At 49.3% G+C, this 23,793-nt stretch overlaps 12 protein-coding genes across 12 annotated transcripts; 7 read left to right on the forward strand and 5 right to left on the reverse strand.

The window, feature by feature from the left end:
- Positions 1 to 27: 27 nt before the first annotated feature.
- On the forward strand, positions 28 to 2,077 carry N7473_010159 (uncharacterized protein; the record flags this gene model as incomplete). Its single annotated transcript, XM_057156098.1, has 3 exons — positions 28 to 1,095; positions 1,152 to 1,559; positions 1,615 to 2,077. 3 exons carry the CDS (start codon positions 28 to 30, stop codon positions 2,011 to 2,013), a joined length of 1,875 nt encoding a protein of 624 aa, XP_057004753.1. The 3' UTR covers positions 2,014 to 2,077.
- A 2-nt stretch (positions 2,078 to 2,079) lies between these two features.
- On the reverse strand, positions 2,080 to 4,116 carry N7473_010160 (Amidase; the record flags this gene model as incomplete). Its single annotated transcript, XM_057156099.1, has 1 exon — positions 2,080 to 4,116. The coding sequence occupies one exon, from the start codon at positions 4,114 to 4,116 to the stop codon at positions 2,080 to 2,082; it is 2,037 nt and encodes a 678-aa protein (XP_057004754.1).
- A 387-nt stretch (positions 4,117 to 4,503) lies between these two features.
- Positions 4,504 to 6,367, forward strand: N7473_010161 (putative MFS allantoate transporter). The gene is made up of 4 exons (XM_057156100.1): positions 4,504 to 4,725; positions 4,787 to 4,817; positions 4,882 to 5,166; positions 5,231 to 6,367. Exons 1-4 carry the CDS (start codon positions 4,546 to 4,548, stop codon positions 6,181 to 6,183), a joined length of 1,449 nt encoding a protein of 482 aa, XP_057004755.1. The 5' UTR covers positions 4,504 to 4,545; the 3' UTR covers positions 6,184 to 6,367.
- Positions 6,368 to 6,672: 305 nt separating this feature from the next.
- N7473_010162 (Zn(II)2Cys6 transcription factor domain-containing protein) lies at positions 6,673 to 8,413 on the forward strand (the record flags this gene model as incomplete). The annotated part of the gene is made up of 2 exons (XM_057156101.1): positions 6,673 to 6,743; positions 6,793 to 8,413. The coding sequence occupies 2 exons, from the start codon at positions 6,673 to 6,675 to the stop codon at positions 8,411 to 8,413; spliced, it is 1,692 nt and encodes a 563-aa protein (XP_057004756.1).
- Positions 8,414 to 8,682: 269 nt separating this feature from the next.
- On the reverse strand, positions 8,683 to 10,020 carry N7473_010163 (uncharacterized protein; the record flags this gene model as incomplete). Its single annotated transcript, XM_057156102.1, has 1 exon — positions 8,683 to 10,020. The coding sequence occupies one exon, from the start codon at positions 10,018 to 10,020 to the stop codon at positions 8,683 to 8,685; it is 1,338 nt and encodes a 445-aa protein (XP_057004757.1).
- A 704-nt stretch (positions 10,021 to 10,724) lies between these two features.
- Positions 10,725 to 12,074, reverse strand: N7473_010164 (FAD-dependent oxidoreductase; the record flags this gene model as incomplete). The annotated part of the gene is made up of 3 exons (XM_057156103.1): positions 10,725 to 10,993; positions 11,055 to 11,783; positions 11,840 to 12,074. 3 exons carry the CDS (start codon positions 12,072 to 12,074, stop codon positions 10,725 to 10,727), a joined length of 1,233 nt encoding a protein of 410 aa, XP_057004758.1.
- A 417-nt stretch (positions 12,075 to 12,491) lies between these two features.
- On the forward strand, positions 12,492 to 13,312 carry N7473_010165 (alpha/beta hydrolase; the record flags this gene model as incomplete). The annotated part of the gene is made up of 2 exons (XM_057156104.1): positions 12,492 to 13,026; positions 13,047 to 13,312. 2 exons carry the CDS (start codon positions 12,492 to 12,494, stop codon positions 13,310 to 13,312), a joined length of 801 nt encoding a protein of 266 aa, XP_057004759.1.
- A 1,034-nt stretch (positions 13,313 to 14,346) lies between these two features.
- On the forward strand, positions 14,347 to 15,622 carry N7473_010166 (uncharacterized protein; the record flags this gene model as incomplete). Its single annotated transcript, XM_057156105.1, has 3 exons — positions 14,347 to 14,449; positions 14,557 to 14,943; positions 14,988 to 15,622. 3 exons carry the CDS (start codon positions 14,347 to 14,349, stop codon positions 15,620 to 15,622), a joined length of 1,125 nt encoding a protein of 374 aa, XP_057004760.1.
- Positions 15,623 to 15,988: 366 nt separating this feature from the next.
- On the forward strand, positions 15,989 to 17,160 carry N7473_010167 (fungal specific transcription factor domain-containing protein; the record flags this gene model as incomplete). The annotated part of the gene is made up of 5 exons (XM_057156106.1): positions 15,989 to 16,102; positions 16,191 to 16,382; positions 16,408 to 16,626; positions 16,741 to 17,033; positions 17,073 to 17,160. The coding sequence occupies 5 exons, from the start codon at positions 15,989 to 15,991 to the stop codon at positions 17,158 to 17,160; spliced, it is 906 nt and encodes a 301-aa protein (XP_057004761.1).
- Positions 17,161 to 17,427: 267 nt separating this feature from the next.
- Positions 17,428 to 18,524, forward strand: N7473_010168 (fungal specific transcription factor domain-containing protein; the record flags this gene model as incomplete). The annotated part of the gene is made up of 3 exons (XM_057156107.1): positions 17,428 to 17,473; positions 17,818 to 17,953; positions 18,014 to 18,524. The coding sequence occupies 3 exons, from the start codon at positions 17,428 to 17,430 to the stop codon at positions 18,522 to 18,524; spliced, it is 693 nt and encodes a 230-aa protein (XP_057004762.1).
- A 208-nt stretch (positions 18,525 to 18,732) lies between these two features.
- N7473_010169 (Beta-glucosidase 1B) lies at positions 18,733 to 20,402 on the reverse strand (the record flags this gene model as incomplete). The annotated part of the gene is made up of 4 exons (XM_057156108.1): positions 18,733 to 18,871; positions 18,927 to 19,512; positions 19,586 to 20,058; positions 20,149 to 20,402. The coding sequence occupies 4 exons, from the start codon at positions 20,400 to 20,402 to the stop codon at positions 18,733 to 18,735; spliced, it is 1,452 nt and encodes a 483-aa protein (XP_057004763.1).
- Positions 20,403 to 21,187: 785 nt separating this feature from the next.
- On the reverse strand, positions 21,188 to 23,491 carry N7473_010170 (Kelch motif domain protein; the record flags this gene model as incomplete). The annotated part of the gene is made up of 4 exons (XM_057156109.1): positions 21,188 to 22,542; positions 22,591 to 23,025; positions 23,114 to 23,200; positions 23,296 to 23,491. 4 exons carry the CDS (start codon positions 23,489 to 23,491, stop codon positions 21,188 to 21,190), a joined length of 2,073 nt encoding a protein of 690 aa, XP_057004764.1.
- Positions 23,492 to 23,793: the final 302 nt, after the last annotated feature.

Raw genomic sequence — 23,793 nt, forward strand, 5'->3', positions numbered from 1 at the left:
TCCTTCCTGGACTCTTCCAACACCCGCATGTCGCGCCCATTCAAACCACGAGATATCGCCTGTGCCCGCTGTTTCCGTCTGAAGCGCAAATGTGACCACGTGAAGCCCACCTGCGGCGAATGTCGCCGAAAAGGTGCAGAGTGTCTGCCTGCTAGATCGTGCAAGTCTGGAGATAGCATCACCATCCCGGTCGCATACCTGAAAGACCTCGAGAGGAGGGTAGCCGAGTTGGAAGGTTCACATTCAGGGACAAACCCTGGTGTAGAGCTATGTGACGCGGGCGTACAGACTAATTTTGTGGAGAATGGTTGTGATGAGGCGGGTATAGCACCGAATGCGCCATCGCCATGTTGGGCTAATGGGGCGGACGAGAGCCAAGCGCTGGTACTCTCGTCTGCTGTGCAGCCTCAAATCCCGATTTCTCGACTATCACCGTTTTCACCGTCGTCGCTTTCGGATTCCATCTTCCAATTGAATGACGAAACACTGGATTTCCTTCGCCTCGATAAACCATCCTTTCCCTTGGTTGGCGAGGACTCCATCTGGCTCACAGAGCTTTACACAAATATATACTTTTCAATATCACACCGCGAGTGGCCCTTCTTGAACGAATCTGCTTGGAAGATATGGCATCGCGAGGAGGGTATAACGGGACAAGAAGAGTGGCGATTTTTCTTTCTCCGCATGGTGTATGCCATCGGGGCATCCCTCTGCAGCACAATGCACCGAGACCCGGCACATTTGACTCGCTCAAAAGAACTGTATGCTTCTGCAATGAACTATTATCCACATGTGGTGGGCCATCCATCCATGGTCCTCCAAGTTCAAGCATCCCTGCTACTGATCGTCTATGCATTGCATTCCCCGTCGTCAGAGGAGATCGCCACGACGGTCTCCTCGATATTACCATTTTGCACCGCCGCAATTACACACCTTCGAAAATACGTCCGCATTGAACGGGATGACGAAACGGGTGCCGCTTCTGGCGAGGTCATGTCCGAGAACATGTTCATCGCATGCTACATGCTGAATGAGGTTATTGCCTCTGGATGGGACAGACCCGTGTCTCCTTCATATCGAATCGTGGATGATGATGTAAGACTGCGAGCATGATTCGATGTATTTGCGTGGATTTACTAACAAAAATCCAGCTTTGCGTTCTAGGAGACACGATCCAGCCCCCTGGTAATGCGAATCCCGCACTGGGTCATCTATTCCGACTGCGAAAAATTCAAAATAACATTAGGAGATCACTTGAACGATCACGTTGGCGATATACTGAAGAGAAAGACGCTTTCAGCTCGTCACTCAAGTCTGCTCTGGATATCTGGAGAAAGGATATACCCCGTTACGGAACTTCGAATGTTTCCAGTGGGTTTTGTCACCCAAGCTGGATGACGAAGTTGTATGATTATAGTATTCTTATATTGATGGAAGAGAAGCGGAACTTCCTTGATCACGAGGGAATGGAAGAGATATTCTCGGCTGTGGTGGAAGTCTGCTTGCAGTTCCGTCGATTACAGGAGGAGGGGCATGTGATGTGCTTTACTTGGTCTGCGGTAAGACACTTGCTTACAGCCCGCTATGGATTAGAGATGACTGACATTTACATAGTTGGTGTTCCAGTTTAGAGCTGCTATCATGCTCCTCTACTTGATCTGGGCAACAAGACCCATCATGGACGATCTGATCATACAGGTTCAGAATTCTTACGACTCGCCAGAAGCTATTGACGCCTGCTTGAAGAATTTCGCATGTTTTGCAGAACGCTGGGAGGATGCTGTACCATACTACGAACTGTTCCAATTTTTGCATAAGCAGATCCTGCAGCCTACTGGCGCACCTGCAATGGAGATCGATCTTCCTGGCTTGGCGGAGGCAGAGGCTCACTTGGACCAGCTGAAGAAGAAGTATCTACATCGGGCGATCTTGGGAATGATAGAGGATATGATGTATGGAGGATTCGTACAGTATGAAGCGCTACCAGACAATCTTGTGACTGAAGTAGTGTGAATGATGTTATGATATGAATTTAAGACTATTTACATGATAAGATACAGAACCGATGAAAAAATAGTGTTACAAGAGAATGAGCCTCCCAGCCGTTGTGTGGGTGCCTGAATGTGCCGTTATGACGACAATTGTCTGGCTCAACGCTGGACTCTTCCACATCTCCCATGCGTTATCCCGTTCAGAAGTCGGGTACGATGTCGAGAGAGACCACTTTCTATTCTCCACCATGGCCTCACACGGCTCTCCATTCACATAACATGTTAAACGCATGGGACTATCATCAGATGCTCGCATAGAACCTTGAACCCGAATGAGCACCCTTGAGTCTTGGATCTCTTTAACCTGCTCTTCCACTGCCAATTCCACTGGGCCTTGGGAAACACGAGAGGTATTGCTGGCTGAAATTCGATCAGAGTACAAGACTGGTACATTAGCAGGCTGAGTACGGCGCTTGGAAGCCATCTCAAAGGCGTATCCGTATCGTAGTAGATCAATGTCCTCATAAGCCTTGCCCGCAAAAGTGAGATTCACTGGCATTTTTGTATCCTCCATCACGCCCATTGGAACTGAAATTGTTGGAACTCCGAGGTGACGAATTGGCCGATTGCCATTAGAGTACTTCACACCATTGCTCCAGGCAAAAAGCGAGGCATCTTCATCTCTATCAGCATTGGCAGCGCCCACATCGCCATTCGCGGGGAAGACCACAGCATCGAGACCAAGCTTATCCAGCCAGTCCTCGAAGGTTGCCTTTCGGGCATTTTCAAGGGCATGAATAGCTTGCTTCATTCCTGCAATCTCGAATATGGACGATGGCTTCGTGTGCGGATATGCTACAATCTCGTCCCACCGTGGCTTGTTGGCTGCCTCCGGGGTACCGAGGAGGGAGCCTGGGGCTAGGGGAAAGATCGTGTCAGGGTCGACAACTGTTAGAGATGCGAGGTCTTTCTGGCCATTTACGACGACGAAGTCATCCCACGCATGGGAGACAACTTCACATCGTTCTTTGGCTTGCCAGCCATCTGGAAGATCGGCAACAGTAACTAATTGACCTGTGCCCGCATTTGACTCGTAGATTGTCACAAGAGGAAAATCGGTCTCGACCACTTCAGCGCCGCAGGATTCCAGAGCCTTTCTTGCTTCCTGCCAGAGCTTTATAATAGAAGGTCGTGTTTTCACTTTGCTGACAGGGAGGATGGAGGAATCGTGTCCTCCAATGTACATTGAAGGCACACCAATGCGCTTGCCCTTCAAGGAAGACTTATCTTTCAGGGTTGTAAAAGAATCTGGACGAATAGATTCCATTGAGGGAAGTTTGACGAATGGCTGTTCATTGAAGAAATCTCCCTTTGGTGCCGGATCAGAAACACCCAAGACGTCAAGAACGTGGAATAGATCCTCAACGGTCCTAGTATGAGGGACCAATACATCACAGGTTGGATAGAGAGGGAACACGCCTCGAAGTGGGAGCAATCCCTTGGAAGGCGTGTATGCAATGATAGCATTATTCGATGCAGGCGACCGGCCAGACGAGACAGTCTCGGTTCCCAAAGAGAATGCGCAGAAGTTTGCAGCTGTGGCGACAGCAGATCCATTCGACGAGCCCGAGGCATATGCTGCCGCCAAGTAATCGCTGTTATAAGGACTCTCGGCACGTCCATAGACTCCGCGTTGCATACCACCGTACGCCATGGCAGGCATGTTGGTTCGCCCGAGAAGGACAGCGCCAGCATTCCGAAGAATCTGCACGCACGCCGCGTCTTCATTCGCGATGAGCTTCTCAAAAGCAGGTGATCCGTTGGCAACGGTCATACCTTTGACTTTGATATTGTCTTTCACTAGAAAGGGAATTCCTTCTAATGGTCGTGGTGGTTGTCCCGTCGCACGCCTGGCATCTGATGCGGCAGCTTCGTCAAAGACAGATGAATTGAGAATTGGAATGGCACTGAGCTTTGGTCCGTTGGCATCATAGACACTGATACGTCGCAGATAGCGCAAGACCAAGTCCACGCTGGTGAGCCACCCTGATGAGAGTGCATTCTGTAGTTCGGAGATGCTAGCGTCGAGTAAAGTGAACTCTTGATCCGAGCTTGCCTGACCCATGATGTCTTTGAAAATGGTACTTTGCTTGATGATTTGCTTTCGCGCGTTGATTGGCAATTGGACACGGTCACTATCAATTGGTATCAGTTGCAAGAGAATCCAGACCTTTCACGATAGAGTTCCTGTTATCCTGCAATGATCTTATACAGACAGTACCGCAATCCGGCAATCCAGTGCGGAGACGGCGGAGTATTGTCCGCCTAACAAAGTTACTCCACTTTGCCATCCCGTAGGCGGGCGATAGTCCGCCTGAGCGCCTATCGTCGTGCCAGGATAACGAGCTCCTCCAGCTTATCTGCTTGGCAGCGATAAAGATTGCTCTTGAACTGCGGAGTAAGATGCATATAAGCCTAGGGTGATGGCAGAGCAGGGCGGGGGAAGGATGCTAAATGATTCAACTAGAATATTGTCCGCCTTTTCTTCAATAATATGGACTCAAAAGATGCTAAGGTGGAGCAACCACCTGCTGTGGAGAAAGATGTCTCTCTCGGAGAGGTCCGTGATATTGGAGCCGATTTATACATTGAGGCTGATCAATTGTCGACCGAGGAGTTGGAGAGTGAGGGAGCTGCGGTCCTGAGAATTTTGGACTGGAGAATCATGCCGATTGTGAGTTGATAATTTAACAAGCTTGTTCACTCTGCTTGATCCGTTTCTGACATTTCCTTAGCTCTATGTCACTTATGTGATACAATTTCTTGGTACGAGGAGCCGAATGACTGAGTTATGCTAGGAAATTGCAACTAACAATTCATGGCCGTACAGATAAACTATCACTTAACTATGCTTCAGCCTACTCACTCATTCCCGATCTTGGCCTCGAGGGCCAGCGCTACTCCTGGGTGGCAGCTATCTTCAACTTCGGGTACCTGTTCTGGGCCATACCAGCGAACCTGCTTATCCAGAAGTTGCCTGTTGCCAAGTATATGGGAGGTATGCTCCTGATGTGGAGTGTCATTGTGATCGCACACGTTGGGGCCAAGAACTACGCTGGTATTTTAATCCTGAGATTCCTGCTGGGAATGGCAGAGGCAGGCGTTAGCCCATGCAGTAAGCATCCTCCAAACCCGGAAGCTGTTTAGGGTGGAAAGTGAAAGTCTCTAACAAACCAAAGTGATGGTGATTACGTCTATGTTCTACAAGCGCTCCGAACAGCCTCTTCGCATGGCTATTTGGTTGAGTGCCAATGGAATGGCGACCATGGTAGGAGCATTGCTCGGCTTCGGTCTCGGACACTCCCACAACACCTCTCTCCATAGCTGGCAGCTCATTTTCCTGACAATTGGACTACTCAACTTTGTCTGTGGAGGTGTATTCCTCGCACTCATGCCTGACTCGCCCGCCTCTGCGCGCTTCCTAACCCATCGCCAACGTGTCATTGCTGTCCGGCGAGTCGCGGAAAATATGATTGGTGTGAAGACTCGACAGATCAAACTGGGACAAGCTGTGGAAAACCTCTACGATATTAAGATCCTCTGCTGTGCAGGTATCGGCATTGCTTGCGGTGTCATCAACGGCGGAGTCTCCAATTTTGCCTCTTCGTTGATTAAAGGCTTTGGATTCAGCGGAATCTACGCGACGCTACTTCAACTACCGACGGGAGCCATTGAAGCCATCATTGTCCCCATATGTGGCATTGTTGCAACATACGTCCCCAATTCACGTTGCATCGTTCTCGCCGTTGTGAGTCTCATTCCATTTGCTGGGCTACTGGGCATCCGTTTCACGAGCCTTGACCATCGGTGGACACTCGTTGGATGTACCTGGCTGCAGTATATCATTGGCGCACCGGTTATAGTGTCCTGGAATCTACTTTCCACCAACGTGGCAGGCCACACCAAACGAGCAGTCGCTAACGGTATATGGTTCACACTATATGCCGCCGGGAATGTCGCCGGCGCAAATATCTTTTTCTCTCGTGAAGCTCCGCGATACTATTCTGCACTGACGGGGCTTTTAGTTTGCTATGCTGGAATCATAGTTTTATCAATCATGGCATATATGGCTATGCGATGGGAGAATATGCGAAGGGATGCTGCGGCCGCAGCGGCTGGGGGGAAACCCTGACGGGCAATGAGACCCAATCTCAGGCCATTCTGGATGGTTTCAAGGACATGACCGATATGGAATCTAAGCATTTTAGATATGCGCTTTGAGGTGTATTCAGGTTCGGTTAGAAAGACTCGGTCTAAGAATCAAAACAAAGGCATAATAATTCTCGAATGAGATTTCGGCTTTCGCTATGACAGACATACCTATGGGTCCCCTTGGAAACGCAGGCCAAAAATCTTTCTATTAAAGTAGTGTATCTGCTTAGCTGTTTAAAATTATGCACGCTGTATTCTTTTGACACCTATATACTGTCTGAAAGAAACCGACAGGTGACTACTCGTCACCCCTGATGCCTCAGGCAGCAAGGCCGCCAGCCTTACTGGAGGAAACGTGCGGGCGGTGCTGAGTGACTTCCTCTTTCACCCATCCCTTTCCAGTCGCGTGTCGGGTTGAAGTGCACGTCTAGATGACCTTGAGGCGAGCCTGAAATGGAGATTGTGAAGCATGGGCGCTGAAGTTTTGGCCAGCCGCCGTATTGGCGCCCCAAAATCAAGATCAGGGTGCAAGACCTGCAAGTGAGTTACTCCGGCTGTTCCCTCTGCTTCACCGCTAACAGACAAACAGGATTAGGAGGGTCAAGTGCGGCGAGGAAAAGCCAACATGTTATCGTTGTTCCAGTACGGGACGAAGATGCGAATATGGGAGTGATGAAACTTCTCCCAAACGTCCAACAACTCCATCGTCACTGGTCCCTAGCCATGCGCTGTCGTTGTCGCCAAATCCAGGCCGGCGCGAGCGTCGCGCATTCGAGTATTATTTTCAGCATGCCGCAAGATACCTTGCTGGCGGTATGGCCATCGATTTTTGGACAGGCGTCGTCCCGCAACTCTGTCGCACAGAGCCTGCCGTATGGGACGCCATGATCGCGATCAGTGGGCTTTTTGAACACCCTGATCAATGCGCAGACTTCTCATTATTGAGGGCTGAAGAAAAGAGCTCGCATCATTTAAATCAGGCGCAGCAAGATGCTTTGGCATGGTACTCACGCTCGATATCCAGAATCCACTCCCAGATTGAGCTTGGAAAGGCAGACCCGTTCATTGCACTCATTAGTTGCGTGCTTTTCATCTGCATTGAGACTATTCAAGGACGGATGGAGGAGGCATTGATCCTATATAATCAGGGTGTTAGGCTGATACTCGACCTGCGAACTCAAGTTGCCTTTGGAGGGGTGTCCGCGACCAACGCTGCTCTTTTAGAGCAGAAAATAATCCCGCTATTCCTACGTTTGGGTACCATCTCCCTAACGATTTCCGGCGTTCAACCTAGTGAACTGTTTGCAGTTGCCGAGAAAGAAACAGGCGCCTCTAGGTTTACTTCAATCAGCTCTGCTCGAACAGCCATCACTGTTCTTGCTACAGAAGTGATGCTCTTCGATCGTGAAGCAAGAGTACATTTGGATACCGTTGGATGCGAAGCCTTCGTGAGTCAAGATATGCTTGCGAAGAAGCAGTGTCTTCAAGCTCAACTCGATGATTGGCTTCGCGCATATAATTGTCTTTGTGAAAGCATTTCGGCCGAATCTTCATCCTCGTTGACTTTCGAGCCTGTTCTCCTGACATATCATGCCGCAGCATCAATCTTACTCTCTGGATGCCTCACATCTTCGGAAACCGTCTATGATGCTCATATAGCAGATTTTGTGACCATCATTCAACAGGCTGATCTGGTGCTTAGTGCCTCGGCTGGACCCGATGGCTCACAACCACCATTCACCTTTGAGATGGGTGTCGGTATTCCTCTCTTCCTCACATCAATGAAGTGCCGAGAGACAAGTCTGCGGCACCGGGCACTGCAGCTCTTACAACAAGCACCCCCAATGCAAGGGTTCTTCAAATGTACTCCAGTTGCGCTCTTAGCTGGAAACCTCATGAGGCTTGAAGAGGACTATGCTAGTATGATGTGCGAAGAGGGACGAGAAACACTAGCCTATGATTCTCCGCCCTCTATAGCCGAGGCTCTATCCATACAAAGCATGCCAGGATTTATTCCCGAGGAAGCACGGTTATCGTTTTGTGGTATTTTCAGACCAGCGAACGGCTTTCCTCCAGATATTGCAGAAAGTGACGTCGCCGGATGGGGCCGTGATCCAGATCAGCTTTTCTTGCATTACTCGAGAAAGAAGTTTGACGCGACTAGCGGGGTATGGCAGCAAGTTTCTGAAATCGTGCCACTCGAGGCCTGAACTGCAGGTTCATACTCGAAAATGCAAAGGGGCCACTTCCCAATCTTTCTGATCCATTTGGAATGATAGAGCCTTCCTTTAGGAGACACCAAAAACTCTTGCCTATGCGTGTAGTGTACTCTACAACTTATGTTGTGCTCTCATCGGGTCTTGCAGGGGCTCGACTCACGGTGAAGAGTCCGATGACGAAGCGTCGTAAAGCTGAGCATGGATTTGAGTCTGGGTGCATCAAATGCATTTCTGAATATGAAAACTCGAATTTGATCTAATTATTCGTCATCCTCGAAAGCAGCTTCCGACAGGGAAAGGTTTCTGCGAATTTCAAGATGATTTTCCTTCAGCCTCCTTCCATTCGCGAATCTCACCCACAAGTCCTTGAGACTCGAGCCCAGTCGGGCAAGTTGCTCCTCAGTGTCTTGACCAGCAAGCATTGGGGCAGTTTTCCAGGATTCCCGCGTTCCCAGTACAAACGGGATATCGATGCAGTGGCAAGCTCCTAGCGAGTTATCTATACCCGCCCAGCCAAACGAATAACTTGTCGAAGTTCCACCGGCTTGGAGTACTTGCTGATGGAAACGCTGGGATGGCCATTTGAAATAGCTTTGTGTAATATACCAGGTTCCAACAGCCTCCACATACGGTCCAATGATGGGTAATTTAAGTAAACTCTCCGGTCCCATCATGCTGGCGAAGGGGCGGCCATCGTGATCAGTCCAGCCAATGAGAATGGGAATGTCTTTCGCAGTTTCGGAGATGTTTTGATCAAAGTCTTGCTCCGTTGGCAGGGGCGAATATCCAAGAGCAGGGGCAAATAGCATGACTTGCGTTCGGACGGGGTTCATCAAGAGCTGCTTCTGCACGCCAAGTAATTCGTCTATGGACATTTCTCGTGGATCTTTTGTCAGGAGTCGCTCCGCTCTTTTTGTGAGCATTGGTGCCGTGGGAGTTCGTTCCTTCAGCTCTCCTAATGGCGGGCTCAGGAGAATAGCCCGATGGAAGAGGCCTTTGGTATTCTCCGAGGCCATCAAGCAAATGATCGAATCCGCACCCGCAGATTGTCCGACCATCGTGACATTAGCCGGGTCTCCACCAAAGGCAGAGATGTTGTTTTGGATCCATTGCAGTGCAGCTCGCTGATCCAACAGTCCAAGATTGGCGGGTGCAATGCCCTCCAAATGCAGGTATCCGAACACTCCAAGTCGATAAGTAATATTGACACAGACTATCCCCCGTTTGGCGAGGTCTATAGGCTGGTAGCAGCCCAGGTCTCCGCCACCAGAAATATACGCGCCGCCGTGTAGCCAAACCATGACGGGAGCGTTTGTGACGTCTCGAGGCGCAACGATGGATACGCGCAAGCAATCTTCGCTCAAGCTATGGCCCTTGGTCAAGGGACCCATGACCGACTCCAATCTTGAAGGGAGTTGTGGACATATTGGTGCGCGTTTGGTGCAGTCTAGGGTCTCAATCCAATTTCCAGTCGGCTGTGGCGTTTCAAAACGTTGAGCTTTGGCATAAGGTATTCCCCGAGCGTTGATGAGGCTGTCGTCCACTACGTTCGCTTCAATGGGGCCCCCAGGCAGCTGGACTGTTATCGTGCTGGCCATAACGATGTGTGGTCCTGAGGGATGGAACAAAGTCAATGCAACGAAACAATATATGGAGAAACTTAAGGGGGGAAAATACAATAATTAAAGAGGGCCTCAGCAAACTGGCTGCGGGATTGCTGTTCGGATCATCCATTGATTGCGGGGGCTGGGGGGTGGTCTCTTCCAGGGCGGGGAGGGTCCACCCACTTAAGGAAGTCGCCGACTGGAGGAAGGTCGGCGAGTACGACTGATAAGCACAATTGCTAAAGGAAGAGATAGATGGCCAACAATGATAGAGAAAGCTTTATTTTTCTTTGGAAGATAATGCAATGATCAAGTCTGTAAGTCAATCATTGAGATCAAGATACAATCCTGAACGCATATCGACCGGCCATGGAATTGGAAGCAAACATGTTTCATCTCCACTATGGTCCTTTTGCTTCTCTCATATTACCTAGTAAAATCTCCACAGGTATATTATGTTGAGGTCTGTTAATCCATGATCTTATGGCTTATAGCCATCATATGTGTCTTAGCTATTGCAACCGACGTAGTGCTGCGTGCTGTGTCCCATTATTGATCTTTAGTTACGACTTCAACAAGATCTCCAGTAGAAACGATCGGAACTGACTTCGATATGGTTCGTGCACCGCTTTCACGCGACACGTATTTCACATGGTGGCGTAATAAATTCGTTAAATCGATAAGGCGAAAGTATATGTTCAATCAAAGAGGTCATTATGATTCTCTAACTTCAAATGTATGCCGACCACCTGGAAAACTGGACTATCCACTTTGAGAGAGTTTAGATCATGGCAGTCAAGACAAGCGTGACGGCTCATTATCACTGCATCGTGAGTGCGGCTCTTGACCTCCATCTGGTACTTGTGTAATGCTCGCTCTAGAGATTGCTTTCCATCTCTCCACAGTGCAAGTTCATCCCGCAACCGTGCAGCGTCACATATACCATGATTAGCAGCTTCGCCCCGATCTAAACCCAGATTTAGCAAAATTACCATACAGGGGCCCCAATAATGATCCAGGTCACTTACACATTGTCATTGTATGAGCGGCATCACCAAGGAGTGACACTCTTCCTCCAATCGAAGGCCAGTCTTGGGTGGGCCAGTCCTCCAACCTGATCTCAAGCATCGGACTGTCATCCGGTATATCCATGATAGCTTGTCGCAGGCTAGAAAAGAAACCGGTGTCACTCCCAGCTGCTTGCTTAACGCGAGCCAGTTGGTCTGCTGGAGACTTTGGCAATGGTCCATTGCGGTCGACGAGCCAGCTCATGTTGAACTGACCTTCATAGAACTCTTTATCTGTACCGACACTCCCATTGCTCTGGGGCGTCGACAGCATTGAGGAAAATAGGTAGTACCCGGTACCTGGGTGCGTTCCTTGCCAAAGCACAGGGTGGATATCCCGAAATGGCTTCATCTTCTCGGGGGACAAGCGCAGGCTGATACCCACAAACGCAACCGGGAGCGGATTCAGCTTGGACTTCTCTTCACCCACTAGTAACCGTTTCGTGCGACTATTTTTGCCATCCACGACGAGGAGCATTGAGCCTTGTACTGTAGATCCATCATCAAATTTGACCAGGACGCTGTCTTCGGTGGGATTGAATCCTGTGAATCGTTTCCCCCAGTGAACGTTGAGGACAGTGCTGAGAAGTTGACGAAACGCTTTTCGGTTTAGTTGATAGTGAGTCGATGAGGGAAAGCGATATTTGTCCTGGCCTGTCTCAAGGTCCAAAAAGCGATAGCAGTCACTTTCTAATGGATGAATGGGTGTTAGTGAAGGGGACCGAATAGTTGGAGAATATTCGAACCTTTTCCACCTTCCGCCGGATTTACTTGAATAGACAAAAGTTGCCTAAAGACATCTGCAGGCAGGCAAGATTCAAGGGCAGAAAGTGCCCAGTGCATTGTAATGCCCCATCCCGCCGGACGCTCTTCGAGACTGCTATCTCTGTCATAGAACTCGAACTCAAATCCAGCCTTTTTCAACGCCTGTGCTAGAGTCAAGCCTACAAGGCCTGCTCCAATAATAATGATGGGCGCCATATCTTCGAATATTGTGTTGGAATAATACTGGGCTGAGAAGCAGCATACCAGGGTAGTTTTGCTTATATTAGCAATCTCTCGTTGATTTTGCCCATTATCATTCATAGATGTGCTATCATGTTCCGCGTTTCAAAAGCTTGAGTTCAAGTCGCCGACTCAAGACGGCGAATTCCGTCCGCTCCCTCGCTGACTTGATTGGAATGTTCCCCTCACTTCTTCCTGCTCCTCTCCTTGGTGTCATTTCCTGTTGTCTAGCCCGATGGAAATAATGTTTGCTAGCCAAATGCGCTCAGGAGTGAAGGTATAAGTGAAATTCTGCCACCAGAACTGCATCTCTACTTTTTGGCCACAACAAGCTCCTATTTATTCTATTGACACAAAAGCATAATCAAATATTCTTTCTCATCCCGAGTGACCATGTACCTTACGAAGCAAATCAACAGTGTCAAAATTTGTTATGACGAGTGTGGAATGGCTGACCGACCTGCTCTAGTCCTCTTGACTGGGTGGGCGCACGACCTCCGTCTGTATGACGAGCTTCTGCCCTATTTGAGCCGCAAGTACTGGGTCATTAGGGTCTGCTGGCGAGGACACGGTCAAAAGCGCGACGATATCGATGATTTTGGGGTTGAGGAGCAGATCAGCGACACCATTAGCCTGCTCGAATCCCTGGAAGTCGACAAATTCTATCTTGTCTCGCATTCACATGGTGGCTGGCCCGCATTGGGAATTGCCGACAAGCTGGGAAGAGTCCGTGTTCCTTGTCTCTTGATGATCGATCAGATCATGACCCAGCCTCCTCCCGAGTTTGCCGTGGGACTCCAAGCGATGCAAGAGAAGAAAACGTGGAAAGCTGCCCGCCAAGGTCTATACGACAACTGGATGGCCGGTAGCGACAATAAGGCCGTTGAAACCCATTTTATCTACTCATTTGGAGGCTTTGGTCACAAATGTGGGCACTTTCTTGTCGAGTCATCGCTGCGGCCTATGAAAAATATGGCACACCCATGCGCCGTATGGAAATGATCGAGAATCCTCCTCTTATTCGGCATATATTCTCCCACCCACTAAATCAACCTGAATATCGAAAGTTGCATGAAGACCTGAGCAGGAAGCACTCTTGGTTCTCCTTTGCTGATCTCGAGGGCGAGACGCATTTCCCAAGCCTTGAAATTCCCGAGAAGGTTGCCCAACAGATTGACCAGCTTGTCCAGGAAGCTGATAGGGATATTCAGTGAATACGGGGACTATTTACTTACTCTTCTTGTCGGGAAATCCATAAAGCTGTACTAGTTGGAGTCTTCATTGCGTGTTTTCGTCTTCTCAAACATTTCAGTAAACGAAAATAAGGTTTTCTACAGAGTGTATATTGACTTAGCGACTGATTCAATAGTCAATGCCTCTTTCAATTTGTCAATTTCAGCCATTGCTAGAAAGATGTGTCGGAAAGAAACATAACATTGTATTAAGTTTTGCACTATCGTACTTGAGATGAACATGTACAGCACAAAATTCTTCCTTCCAACTGTAAGATATGACTTACTAAATGGCTCTCCGTGAATAGTGGAATAAGAACTACTTTGAATGATAAGCCTCATCCATGCTATGCAAAATGAAGCGGGGAAATCAAGCCACACTTCAATAATGTAGATAAAACTTAACTCGCCGACTTGCTCGGAGATGCCAAGTTTCAACCTCCCACCAACACGGGATGCGCCTTCTTCTTTAGCCTTATCCTGAACAAGATAGGAATAATCTTGTGACCCAATCAAAGAACTTTATTCGAGAGAGGTCATTGAGTTATAATCACTCCCAATGCTCATGACTGTGTGGGTGAAAGTCAGCACCCCCTGGAAAGACAGTTTCCCAGTGTGATCCTGCCCACGCCTTCAATCCCAAGATTTAGTTATGGCTTCAATCAAATCGAATGAAAAAGTTGTTGAGGGGGATGACCTTGAATCTCAGAGGGCGGAAGATGGAATTGTGGAGAACTTCATCACGCCCCATTCTCTTACGACAATTCTGAGAAAGCTCGCCATGGCTGGTGTAGAGATGAGAGGTCTCGATCCGATCCCAGTAGAGAAATGAACCCATACCAAATATTACAACATCTTCACCCTTTTTGGTGGATCGTTTCTTTCGCTCCTCCCGTGAGTAGATGTGCCTTTCCAGGAATGATTACTGAGTAAAGTGACAGACAGCAGCATCCAGCCTGAGCATCGGCGTCACTCCGACCCTGGCTTTCGGTCTATCATTCAGAGATGCCACTGCCATGATTGTGACTATGCAATTTGCCTTTGTCCTTCCGACTCTTTATATTTTGACATTGGCGCCTCAGCTGGGCATGAGACAGTCCAGTTTCGTTACGCATTCGGGTAAGAAGATTCTCCTTTGCAAAAAAACCCCCATCAAAGTCGCAGTCCCTCTAATACGTCATGCTTGCAATTCAGGAAATACCCGAATATTTTGATCAGCCTCATAGTCATCCTCGAGGTTCTAATATTTGGAATCTTGGCTACGGTCGCGGGGGCCGAGCGCCTTGCAGCCGTCAGACCTGGCACTTTACCAATCGAAGGCGCAATTGGTATCATTCTTGCCGTTGCTTTCTGCATAGGCTTCATTGGATACAAGGCTCTTCATTTCATCTGCCAGTATATCTGGATTCCCAGTGGAATATCAATGTTGATACTGGTCGGCTGTGCAGGAAGTAAATTATCACACCAAACACCAGCCACTTCCTTTGGGGCTGCACCATACCTGGCAACCATCTCAATCTGTGCAGCCAACATGGCAACATGGGGAACGATTGTTGGAGATTATGCTTGCTATATGCCCCCACAGGCTCCACGGCTTCGTCTCGCCTTGTACTGTTTGGCGGGCCTCTATGTCCCTTTCTCATTGATGATGATCTAGGCACGGCATTTGGCGGCGCTATACCTTCCATTCCTTCGTGGACTTCAGCTTATGCTGCAGGTGGTGTAGGAGGTGTACTGGGAGAAATTCTCATCTCTCGTCTGGGTGGATTCGGCAGGTTCATCCTCATTCTTCTGGGCATGTCAATTGTCACCACGTCAGCACGTGATATGTACAGCATGTCTCTGTTCACTGTCGCTGTTGTTCCGTGGTTAGGCAGAGTTCCGCGGGTGTTTATTCTGTGTGGAGCAGCAGCTGTCATGGTCGGTGTTGCCATTGCAGCCTCGCGCTCGTTCCTTTCCACCCTAAGCACTTTGGTGAGCATTGCAGGTTACATGACGGGGCCTACAGTCTGCGTTTTTCTGATTGAGTGGTTATATTTTCGTAAAGCAGACCCTTCGAAGTTGGATCCAACTATCTGGAATGACGCTGCTGCACTTCCTTCAGGGATCCCGGCAATTATTTCCAGCCTGGTTCCTTGGGCTCTCATCATCACATCCATGTCCACTGGTTGGTATGTGGGGCCAATTGCAATGCGAATTAGTGATCTGGCATATGAACTAGGCACGGTGACTGCCGGTCTATTATATTTTCCACTTCGGCTGTTAGAAGTTCGCTGGCTTGGACACGTTTGATTCAGTAGTAATGCGACGCAACCGGAAGTAATACATCGGAGTATGACAGCTTCAGTCCATCAATTATCAACAAGTAAAACGTGGCGGAGGTCATCAACTGCAACTAAAAGTAGCGCGAAACTTTCCTGCCGGCAAATACATAGTGCAAGCGTGCGGGGTACGCGATAACCCGAGAGTTAGCGTATATTATTGCCATGGCCAAGAAAACGGTCTAAACCAATCAATAGCCCTAGATAAGAAGGTCCGGGAGCTCTCTGGACATTCATCTTGCAGCTCAAGGTATTTTCAGTTTGCCTTGTGGTGCAAGTAGCTAGCCGTCTGCTTGTGTTGAATACATCTAGAACGTATAGTTACGCCCCCGCAGCCATGTCACATCAGAAAGGCCGAGCGAGGGTAGCTTGCAGGTTTTGCAACCTGTGTCGGGTGAAATGTGACCGAACTATTGATAGCGCCTGCTCGAATTGTCAACTGGCAGGTACGGTTTGTGAGCTGATCAATTCGCGGCGAGGAAGGTATGCCCATTCAATCTTTGCACATCACCCATAACAAGCGATCATAATATCGGAAGCTTAATCGGGAGTCAGGTACCCGAGAGCGACAAATCGCCGAGTCGGGGACATTTCTCGCATCTCGACTACTGGGAGTCGACAATCTCCTTCAGCCTTGGAACAGTCTCATCCGGCTGATCGGCTCGAAAGACCACCGCATAGAAATAACCGAGTCTCCCGAAAGTGATCGGAGAGACCGACATACTCGATATGTGAGCCCGTCCCTGACAGAGTTAGCGGTTCAGCAAGACGGACCTGGGAGAGTGGTATACATGGGAGACTCAGCCAACTTCAAATATGTACTGCATGAGGTGGGAGGACCTTTCCAAACTAGTCAGCAGCACCACTTCTAGGGCGACAATTTACAGAGATCTATGCTCGAAAGGTTGGGCCAACCTGCTCGATCGGCAATTCAGAAGATACGAGAAGATGATCAGCGACATCTGCATACCGCTGGTGTCTTCCGAACGCCAAGCAAGCAGACCAGCGACGCACTTATTGATAGCTTCTGGAAATATTCATACCCATTCTTTCCTCTTTTAACTGGGAACAATTCTCTGCAGATTATAGCGCAGGATCAATATCCCCATTGCTCTTGAACGCTGTTTTCATGGTTTCAGCTTTCCATTGCCCAGAGCCCGTTTTAGACGATGCAGGTTTCCCATCCATATACTTGGCCAGTTCACATTCTATCGGAGGGCAAAGGCGCTCTACGATACCGACAACGAACTTGATGGTGTTTCCATCGTACAGGCCACTATTCTGATGTCAGAGTGGTGGGGTGGCCCGATGGAGCAGAAAGATACCTGGTATTGGCTGGGAGTCGCAGCAACTTTGGCTCAGTCTTTGGGCATGCACCGATCGTGAGTAATTTCCATGGAATCTGAAACCTGAACTTGAAGCTTACTAGACATCATAGGAAGTCGTATCACATCCTCCACGAGCCCAGTAGGAAGGTATGGAGGAGAATCTGGTGGGTACTATATATAAGCCTACCTCGTACTTCAGCAGAGGGACGGGATAGAAAACTGATATGCTCAGATCAATGACATTCACCATGCAGCTGTTTATGGTCGCCCGTCATTGAAAATGCAAGAGAATCCCCTCCCATCTTAGGCGTTTACTATCAAAGACACGAAATAAAGCAATGCACAAGCACAAACGAATCCCAGTTCCCACTAGAACTGATTGAAGAAGTTCACAGGGCACACGAAGAAGCTGCCGAAGAGGATACATCTTCGCAAGGTATTGAACCATATGTCATTGGATGCAGTTTCATCAGAGTACGGCGTGATCCAAGAGAGTAAATCGTGTCTAATTCACCTTGTTGATCTCATTTCCAAAGTTAAAACAACTATTCACCAATACCTTGCTATATTCTAATTTGATATAGTGGGAGACTGTCTTGTGACAAAACATGCATCATCGGAAGGGAACAATATAGCCGACAGAACATCATACAACAAATTGCTTCAATGGGAACAAACTTTTCCGGATAATCTCAGAGAAACTTCTCCCCGCATTTCTTTGGAGCGAGGGTTCTGGCCTGCATTGATTCAAATACTTTACTAGTGAGCTTACATTATTCTATTGGATTCAGCACATGGTAGAAGTCTGACAGATGCGACAATAGCGAGTATCAAATAGTGTTCTATCGACTGCTATCCGCAAATCCAGTCACCTTTGGGCTTGAATCTCCCATATTTCGGGCAGCTGGAAAAATCATCCGTCTACTCGAGGACTTGCTTATATCCGGAACGCTATATAATGCCCCATTCACAATGTCTGTCCTCAAGCAACCTTCCTGCAACATCCTAAAAGGATTTTAACCTGACTTTTATAGATTACCCGCAATTTTTGCCTCCTCCCTAGTCTGTATTATGAACATACGGAAGGGAAGTCCCAACATCCGAGTTGAGTCCGAGCATCGCGCACACCTGGCGATGCAGATTCTCCACCGATTTCAGGACACTTGGCCAATAGCAATCAGGACACGCCATCTTCTCGACTGTCCTTTGAAAATGGCGTCTGATCAAACTCAAGGTGGTGCTATCTCCGGAGAACACGAGCAACATGTCCTCTCCCCATTGCCTGATTCAAACCAGTCTAACCAAGAGTCATATTGGCAAGATACCGCACGCCTCCCACTTCATATCACCGATATTAACGGCATGACGGGATTATCTCCCCCACAAAGTACTAGTGAAGGAAACGTGTTTCACTGTGAGGGGCCAGGTGATAACCGAATGTCGGGATTTCCGGTCATGTTTCCCTTCACCAATCTATTTGAGGATGTTGGCTTCAGTCCCGATGCGTACACTGGATCTATGCTGCGATGTATTATGGTGTCATAGTCTATTGGGAATCACATTTCTACCTTTGTCTATATCTATCTACCATCAAAAGGGACTTGCGTTCTTGAAAATAGCATGCATATTCGAAATTTACATTCTTCGTTCCCTTTCAACCTCCGAAGCAGAGCAAGCAAATTGTCGTGAAGAGAAGAGATCCTGAAGTCTAAAAGATCCAAAGGTCTCGGTCCTGGGTGGTTGAAAGCCAAACTTAGGCCTTCTCGATGAGTCGATCAAAGATCTGGCTGATGCTCTTAGCGCTCTTCTTGGGGATGCGCTTCTGATCGTTCTCATAGTCAACAAAAGTCACACCGAAGCGGGTTTCATAACCCTCGGCCCACTCGAAGTTGCTACAATATGCGGGTTAGTACAGTCTCCTGTCTAGGTTTGGGAAGAGAGACATACTCCAGAAGACTCCAAGCCATGTAAGCACGAACGTTCACTCCATCAAAGGTATACGCATCCGCCATAGCACCGATATAGTCCTTGAAGTATTGCACGCGGAACTCGTCTTCAAGCAGTTGTTCCAAAGGCATGTCGTTCTCGCCCAGCACACTGGTTCCGTTTTCCGTGACATATATCTTGGGGTATCCGTAGCGTTCACTCAGCCACTTGAGAAGCTTTCGGAAGCCGATTGCGCTAGGTCGCAACCACGGTGATTGGGTAATTGGCCCAACACTGACGCCATTCTTGTCTTCCAGGAGCAGCTCCAGATTTCCAGCAATATCGTTGGGGTCGGGTTCGCCGGTCTTGGCGCGGATGAAGTTTGCGCAGTAGTGGTTCATTCCATAGAAGTCGTTACTCCCATGCACCAGGGCGAGATCTTCCGGGGTCCAGGCGGGCAGTCGGTCACCTAGTTGCTTGATCATGCTGTCTGGGTACTTGCCATGGTAGATGGGGTCGGCAAACCAAGAGATGGCGAATTCAATTTTGCGATCGCAGGCTTCCACATCGGCGGGGTTCTCAGGGTCCCAAGGCTCGGCCCAGTCACCTTTTAGATATCAATAATCAGTTTCGTTGCTCACATAGAAGGGAAAAAAATGGAATGACAACGGCTAGCTTACCATTCAATGTGATACCAATCTCGCCGCCATCCTGTGCCTTGAATTCATCACGGTAGATCTTCACTGCTGCACCGTGCGCGACAAGAATGCTATGACCCACAATCCAAGGCTCTGTCGAACCATCGCCCACAGCGCTCTTGCTGCGATCACTTGTGTGGCCAGGTGCGAATGATCCCGTGTTGTATCCAAGCACAGAGCTGCACCAGGGCTCATTGAATGTAATCCAGTGCTTGACCTTGGATCCGAAGGTCTTGAAAACCAGGCGGGCGTAGTTTGCAAAGTCGGCAACAAATTCCTCCTTGTTCAAGAATCCTCCATAACGCTTGTTCAACTCATCAGGAAGATCCCAGTGGAAGAGTGTTATCATCGGGATAATGCCCGCTTCAATGAGGTCATCAACGAATTTCACGTAGAATTGCAAGCCCTTCTCATTGACGGGGTCATTACGGCCACCGAGAGGAATAAGGCGGGACCTAAGTGTATAGAAACCAGTGATTAGCAAAACCATACATCAATCCACATTGGTAGAAAAAAGTTGTTGGAAGGGCATTGAAAATTTGTACCATGATAGCGAGAAGCGGTATGCCTTAGCACCGCATGTCTTCAACAATTCAATGTCCTCATGTGTACGGTGATACGAGTCGCACGCGACCTCGCCTGATCCACCACCAGCGATCTTGCCAGGAATCTTGCAAAAAGTATCCCAAATCGAAGGACCACGTCCATCCTCAGTCGCACCACCCTCAATTTGGTAGGCAGCGGTCGCAAAGCCCCAAATAAAATCAGCCGGAAGGGAAGATTGCCCTATAGATCCCATGATGACGAAGTTAAAATCTCGAAAGTAGTGAAATTTCTCGGCTCGAATGAATCGGGATTTGGGTTCAGGTCGCACAATTGCGGCGCAGGTCTGGACCGAGTGCCCCTGAAAGAGCTGCCATGGATATTTATGTGCAACGAGACTTTTTTGTGGCCTCTGCCACGGAAGGAAAGAAAAGGACAGAAGGCGAGAGCTTCCTTATCGTGATAGGAACTATCTCCGCCTGCCGGAGGAGATCCCGCTCCCAGAGCGTTGGTGAGTGGAGCCGCGATCGTGGGGCCCAAAAGGGAGTTAGTGCCAGTCTCAAACTGAACGAGATTTTAGTCAAGAATTAGTCGATGGACTCGAGAGCAGGGTCCCCTTTGGACCAACCCTGGTCAGCATGCTCAGCCCTGGTCAGAGCGGGCCCAGTCAACGGAGGATGAAACATTGAAACAACAAAGCGACGAACAGACGAACAGACGGAAATCTGAGGCGGTAAGGCGGGCCGTTCACCGTGCGACTATTATGAGGGTTTACATCCAGTAGTTGCATATAGACTATCCACATTGTAGTGGGGCGGTTGGAAGCTCGACAGACTACGAGGTTATTGTACTTGCAGCGGATAGTGACGTCTCGTCGCATAGGTACTTCTGACGATTTCGAAAAAAAGATGCATAGATTTCAAGAATGATGCCCACCAGAAATAAAAGACTCCATACTGTAAACCAATCCGTCCGTGCCAAGCCCAATCCCCCTGAAAGTAAAAAAACGCCGGAAGACAATGCGTGTCGAATTCGTTTTGTTCATGAAAGTACCATATCTTCATCTTCGGACTCATCATCCAAGCTCACAGCGGAACCCATCCGCAGTCGAGTACTCTTCGAGTCTCGGTCACCCTGGGCATCCGCCCCAAACGCACCAACCATTTCTAGGTCAGGCCCTGCAATGATACGACCCTCGGTATCGACCACTTCGCATAGTTCAATCAAGCTCTGATGGCTGAGCGACTTGAAACCATCTGTCCGCACAATGCGGCCCCAGTGGGTCAGGCAGAATTGTGCAGCTCGGCGCATAAGCCAGTGTTCACTCGTTCGACCAGCGCGCTCCCAGACAATGGCGGCATTTTCCACGTCCAACTCGCGGCTCAATCGGTTCACACAGAGCAGGCGAAGCTTGGGCATATCGTACAAATTGGCCATGACTAGCATCCCTGCCACGTCGATCACACTCGAACAGTACTCGGGATGGCCGGCGATACTGTCCGTGTATAGGTAGTATAGGAATGCACGCACGACCGAGTAGGGCTCAGGGATGTGCATCCGCTTGGTGTGATACTCTGCCATCTGGGCCGCATAAAGACGCTTGAAATGCGGCCATCGAAGCTGCAGGATGATCTTGTGAACATGAATAGGATCTGAGGTAGCGGGGTTCGGCTCCATGAAGATGGGCTGGGTCTGGGCGCCAGATCCGGATGGGGTATCCCCCAGGTCATCTGAGACCGAGTAGTCGTGATCGTCACGAATGGCAGTAATTACAAAGTCCGCGCCGCTCCCTGATTCGGGGGATTGGTCAAACACGGCTGAGAGGTCAGCCCCAAGTCCAGAGACGGGCGAATGACCTGGCCGGTCAGCTGGCCATGAGGCATCCTGGAGAGGAACCTCCGCTGACAGGCTGTTGCCAAGTAAGCCGTATTTCTCCAGGTCAATGGCGAGTATTTCACTCATGTGATTCTCGTCACTGGCCCCGGGCGCGTTATTGGCTAAGTCGAGACTGCATCCTAGTAACCAGGCCTTGGTCCCTGTTTCGTTTACAGTGCAGTAGTGCCATCGATAACCGGGCCGGAAGATCTCTTGTCCATCAGCCAGGCGCTGCCAGCGCAGAGCATTCAAATCAAGGGCCGATAGATTGCAATCATGTGACCGTACAGTCTCGGATGGTGTGATAAGGTCCAGAAGAACCCCCGAGGTGAAGGATTGAAAGTGAGTCCCGGAGAACAGTTGGGGAACATTCGGACCGGAGTGGAATCGGAGACAAGAGATAGCGCCCGGAGCGAGAGGCTTGCGGCGACTAAAGTTGCGGACCTGAACACTTGCCGAATTTGCGGGATAGATGCCAGAGCGAGGCGACATTTGTTGAGAGGAAGGACTAGCTATAGAGTCTGGATAATGAGCAATAGGCAATCGTGTGTCCGGAGAATTGTCGGTACCTTGGCAGGAGGTGATTCCAGTTAAAGAAGGCGAGCCTTTGAGGTCGAGCCACCAGATGTCCGAGGTTCGTTCCATATTAGGTCCCAGTCCACCAAAGATCCAGAGACGGTTGCCCCAGACCCAAGCCGTGTGGTCGAAACGAGCCGTGAAGCTCCACGTTCGAGACCAGGTCCAGGTTTGCAAGTCCAGATATGTCAGGTCGTCTAGAATTACATTATTCTCACCAGTCACTCCACCGACGATGAACAATTTGTCGTCCTGAATAACAGCAGCATGGCGTGCCCTTCCTCGTGGAACCGATCCGCTAATCTGGGGTAATGTCCAGTGGAAAGTCTTGAGGTCCAGAATGATGACGTCGGAGAGGTATTCGCGATGTTCGTTCTCGCCTCCAAAGATGATCAATTTGTCCCCTTGGTATAGGCTGGCAGTGTGTCCTGAAAGAAAAGAAAAGACGACAAGTTAGAGAGCCAATATACTCAACAGCATGCATATAATCTCAGAAGTCGAGCCAATGAGACTCACCCATACGAACCCCGGGAATGTCCCCAAAGTTATCCACCAATTCCCATCGCAAGGTGTTCAAGTCAAGGCGGAGCACGTGGTTGTACACTGTGTTAGAACCAGCATGTTAGTTCTCAGTTTTTGGCAAACAAGGGGAGAAGATAGACAAAAGGAATGTTAGGAGATGGTCGCGGCGGTCATACCTTCATCAGTGTACTGGTCAAAGCCACCGAAGGCGTAGATGCAATCGTTGCCGCAGTACGTCAGTGAGGCATTCACCAAACATGCGGGAACATGGCCCTGGGCCTTTTTCACGGTGGGGACCGAGTCGGCCGCGGCAGTCGCCCGGCGACCGCTCGCCGGGCTGGCTGGCAACAGGTAAGTATCTTGCGACTGCATCACAACGGCAGGAGAGCGAATGCGCTCAGAGATTGTTGGATTGGAGAGTCTTGAAGATCCGGTCTAAGATGACGGAGGTCGTGTGGGCGGGTCCTAGTGGAACGGTAGATAGCGGGGAGGGCAGTGGTCGAGTTGGCCATTAGGTAGTGACAACGGGAACAAAGAAAGCTCAAAGAAATTGAGCACACCACTTATTTCAATCTGAGGCGCTCTCTTTCTGGCTTCGATCGCATCGTGAAGTTGCCGACCAACGTGGAATATCGGGACGCCGATGCAAGACACTCTCCGAAGGCACATTTCCT

The sequence above is a fragment of the Penicillium subrubescens genome, assembly GCF_028828155.1.
Source record: "Penicillium subrubescens strain IBT 31985 chromosome Unknown utg000007l_segment0_segment0, whole genome shotgun sequence".
Taxonomy (NCBI): domain Eukaryota; kingdom Fungi; phylum Ascomycota; class Eurotiomycetes; order Eurotiales; family Aspergillaceae; genus Penicillium; species Penicillium subrubescens.

Coding starts and splice junctions, on each gene's coding strand:
- N7473_010161 (XM_057156100.1), top strand. CDS start 4,546: ATGGACTCAAAAGATGCTAAGGTGGAGCAACCACCTGCTGTGGAGAAA. Junction 4,726..4,786: donor ACTGGAGAATCATGCCGATT/GTGAGTTGATAA, acceptor ACATTTCCTTAG/CTCTATGTCACTTATGTGAT. Junction 4,818..4,881: donor TTATGTGATACAATTTCTTG/GTACGAGGAGCC, acceptor ATGGCCGTACAG/ATAAACTATCACTTAACTAT.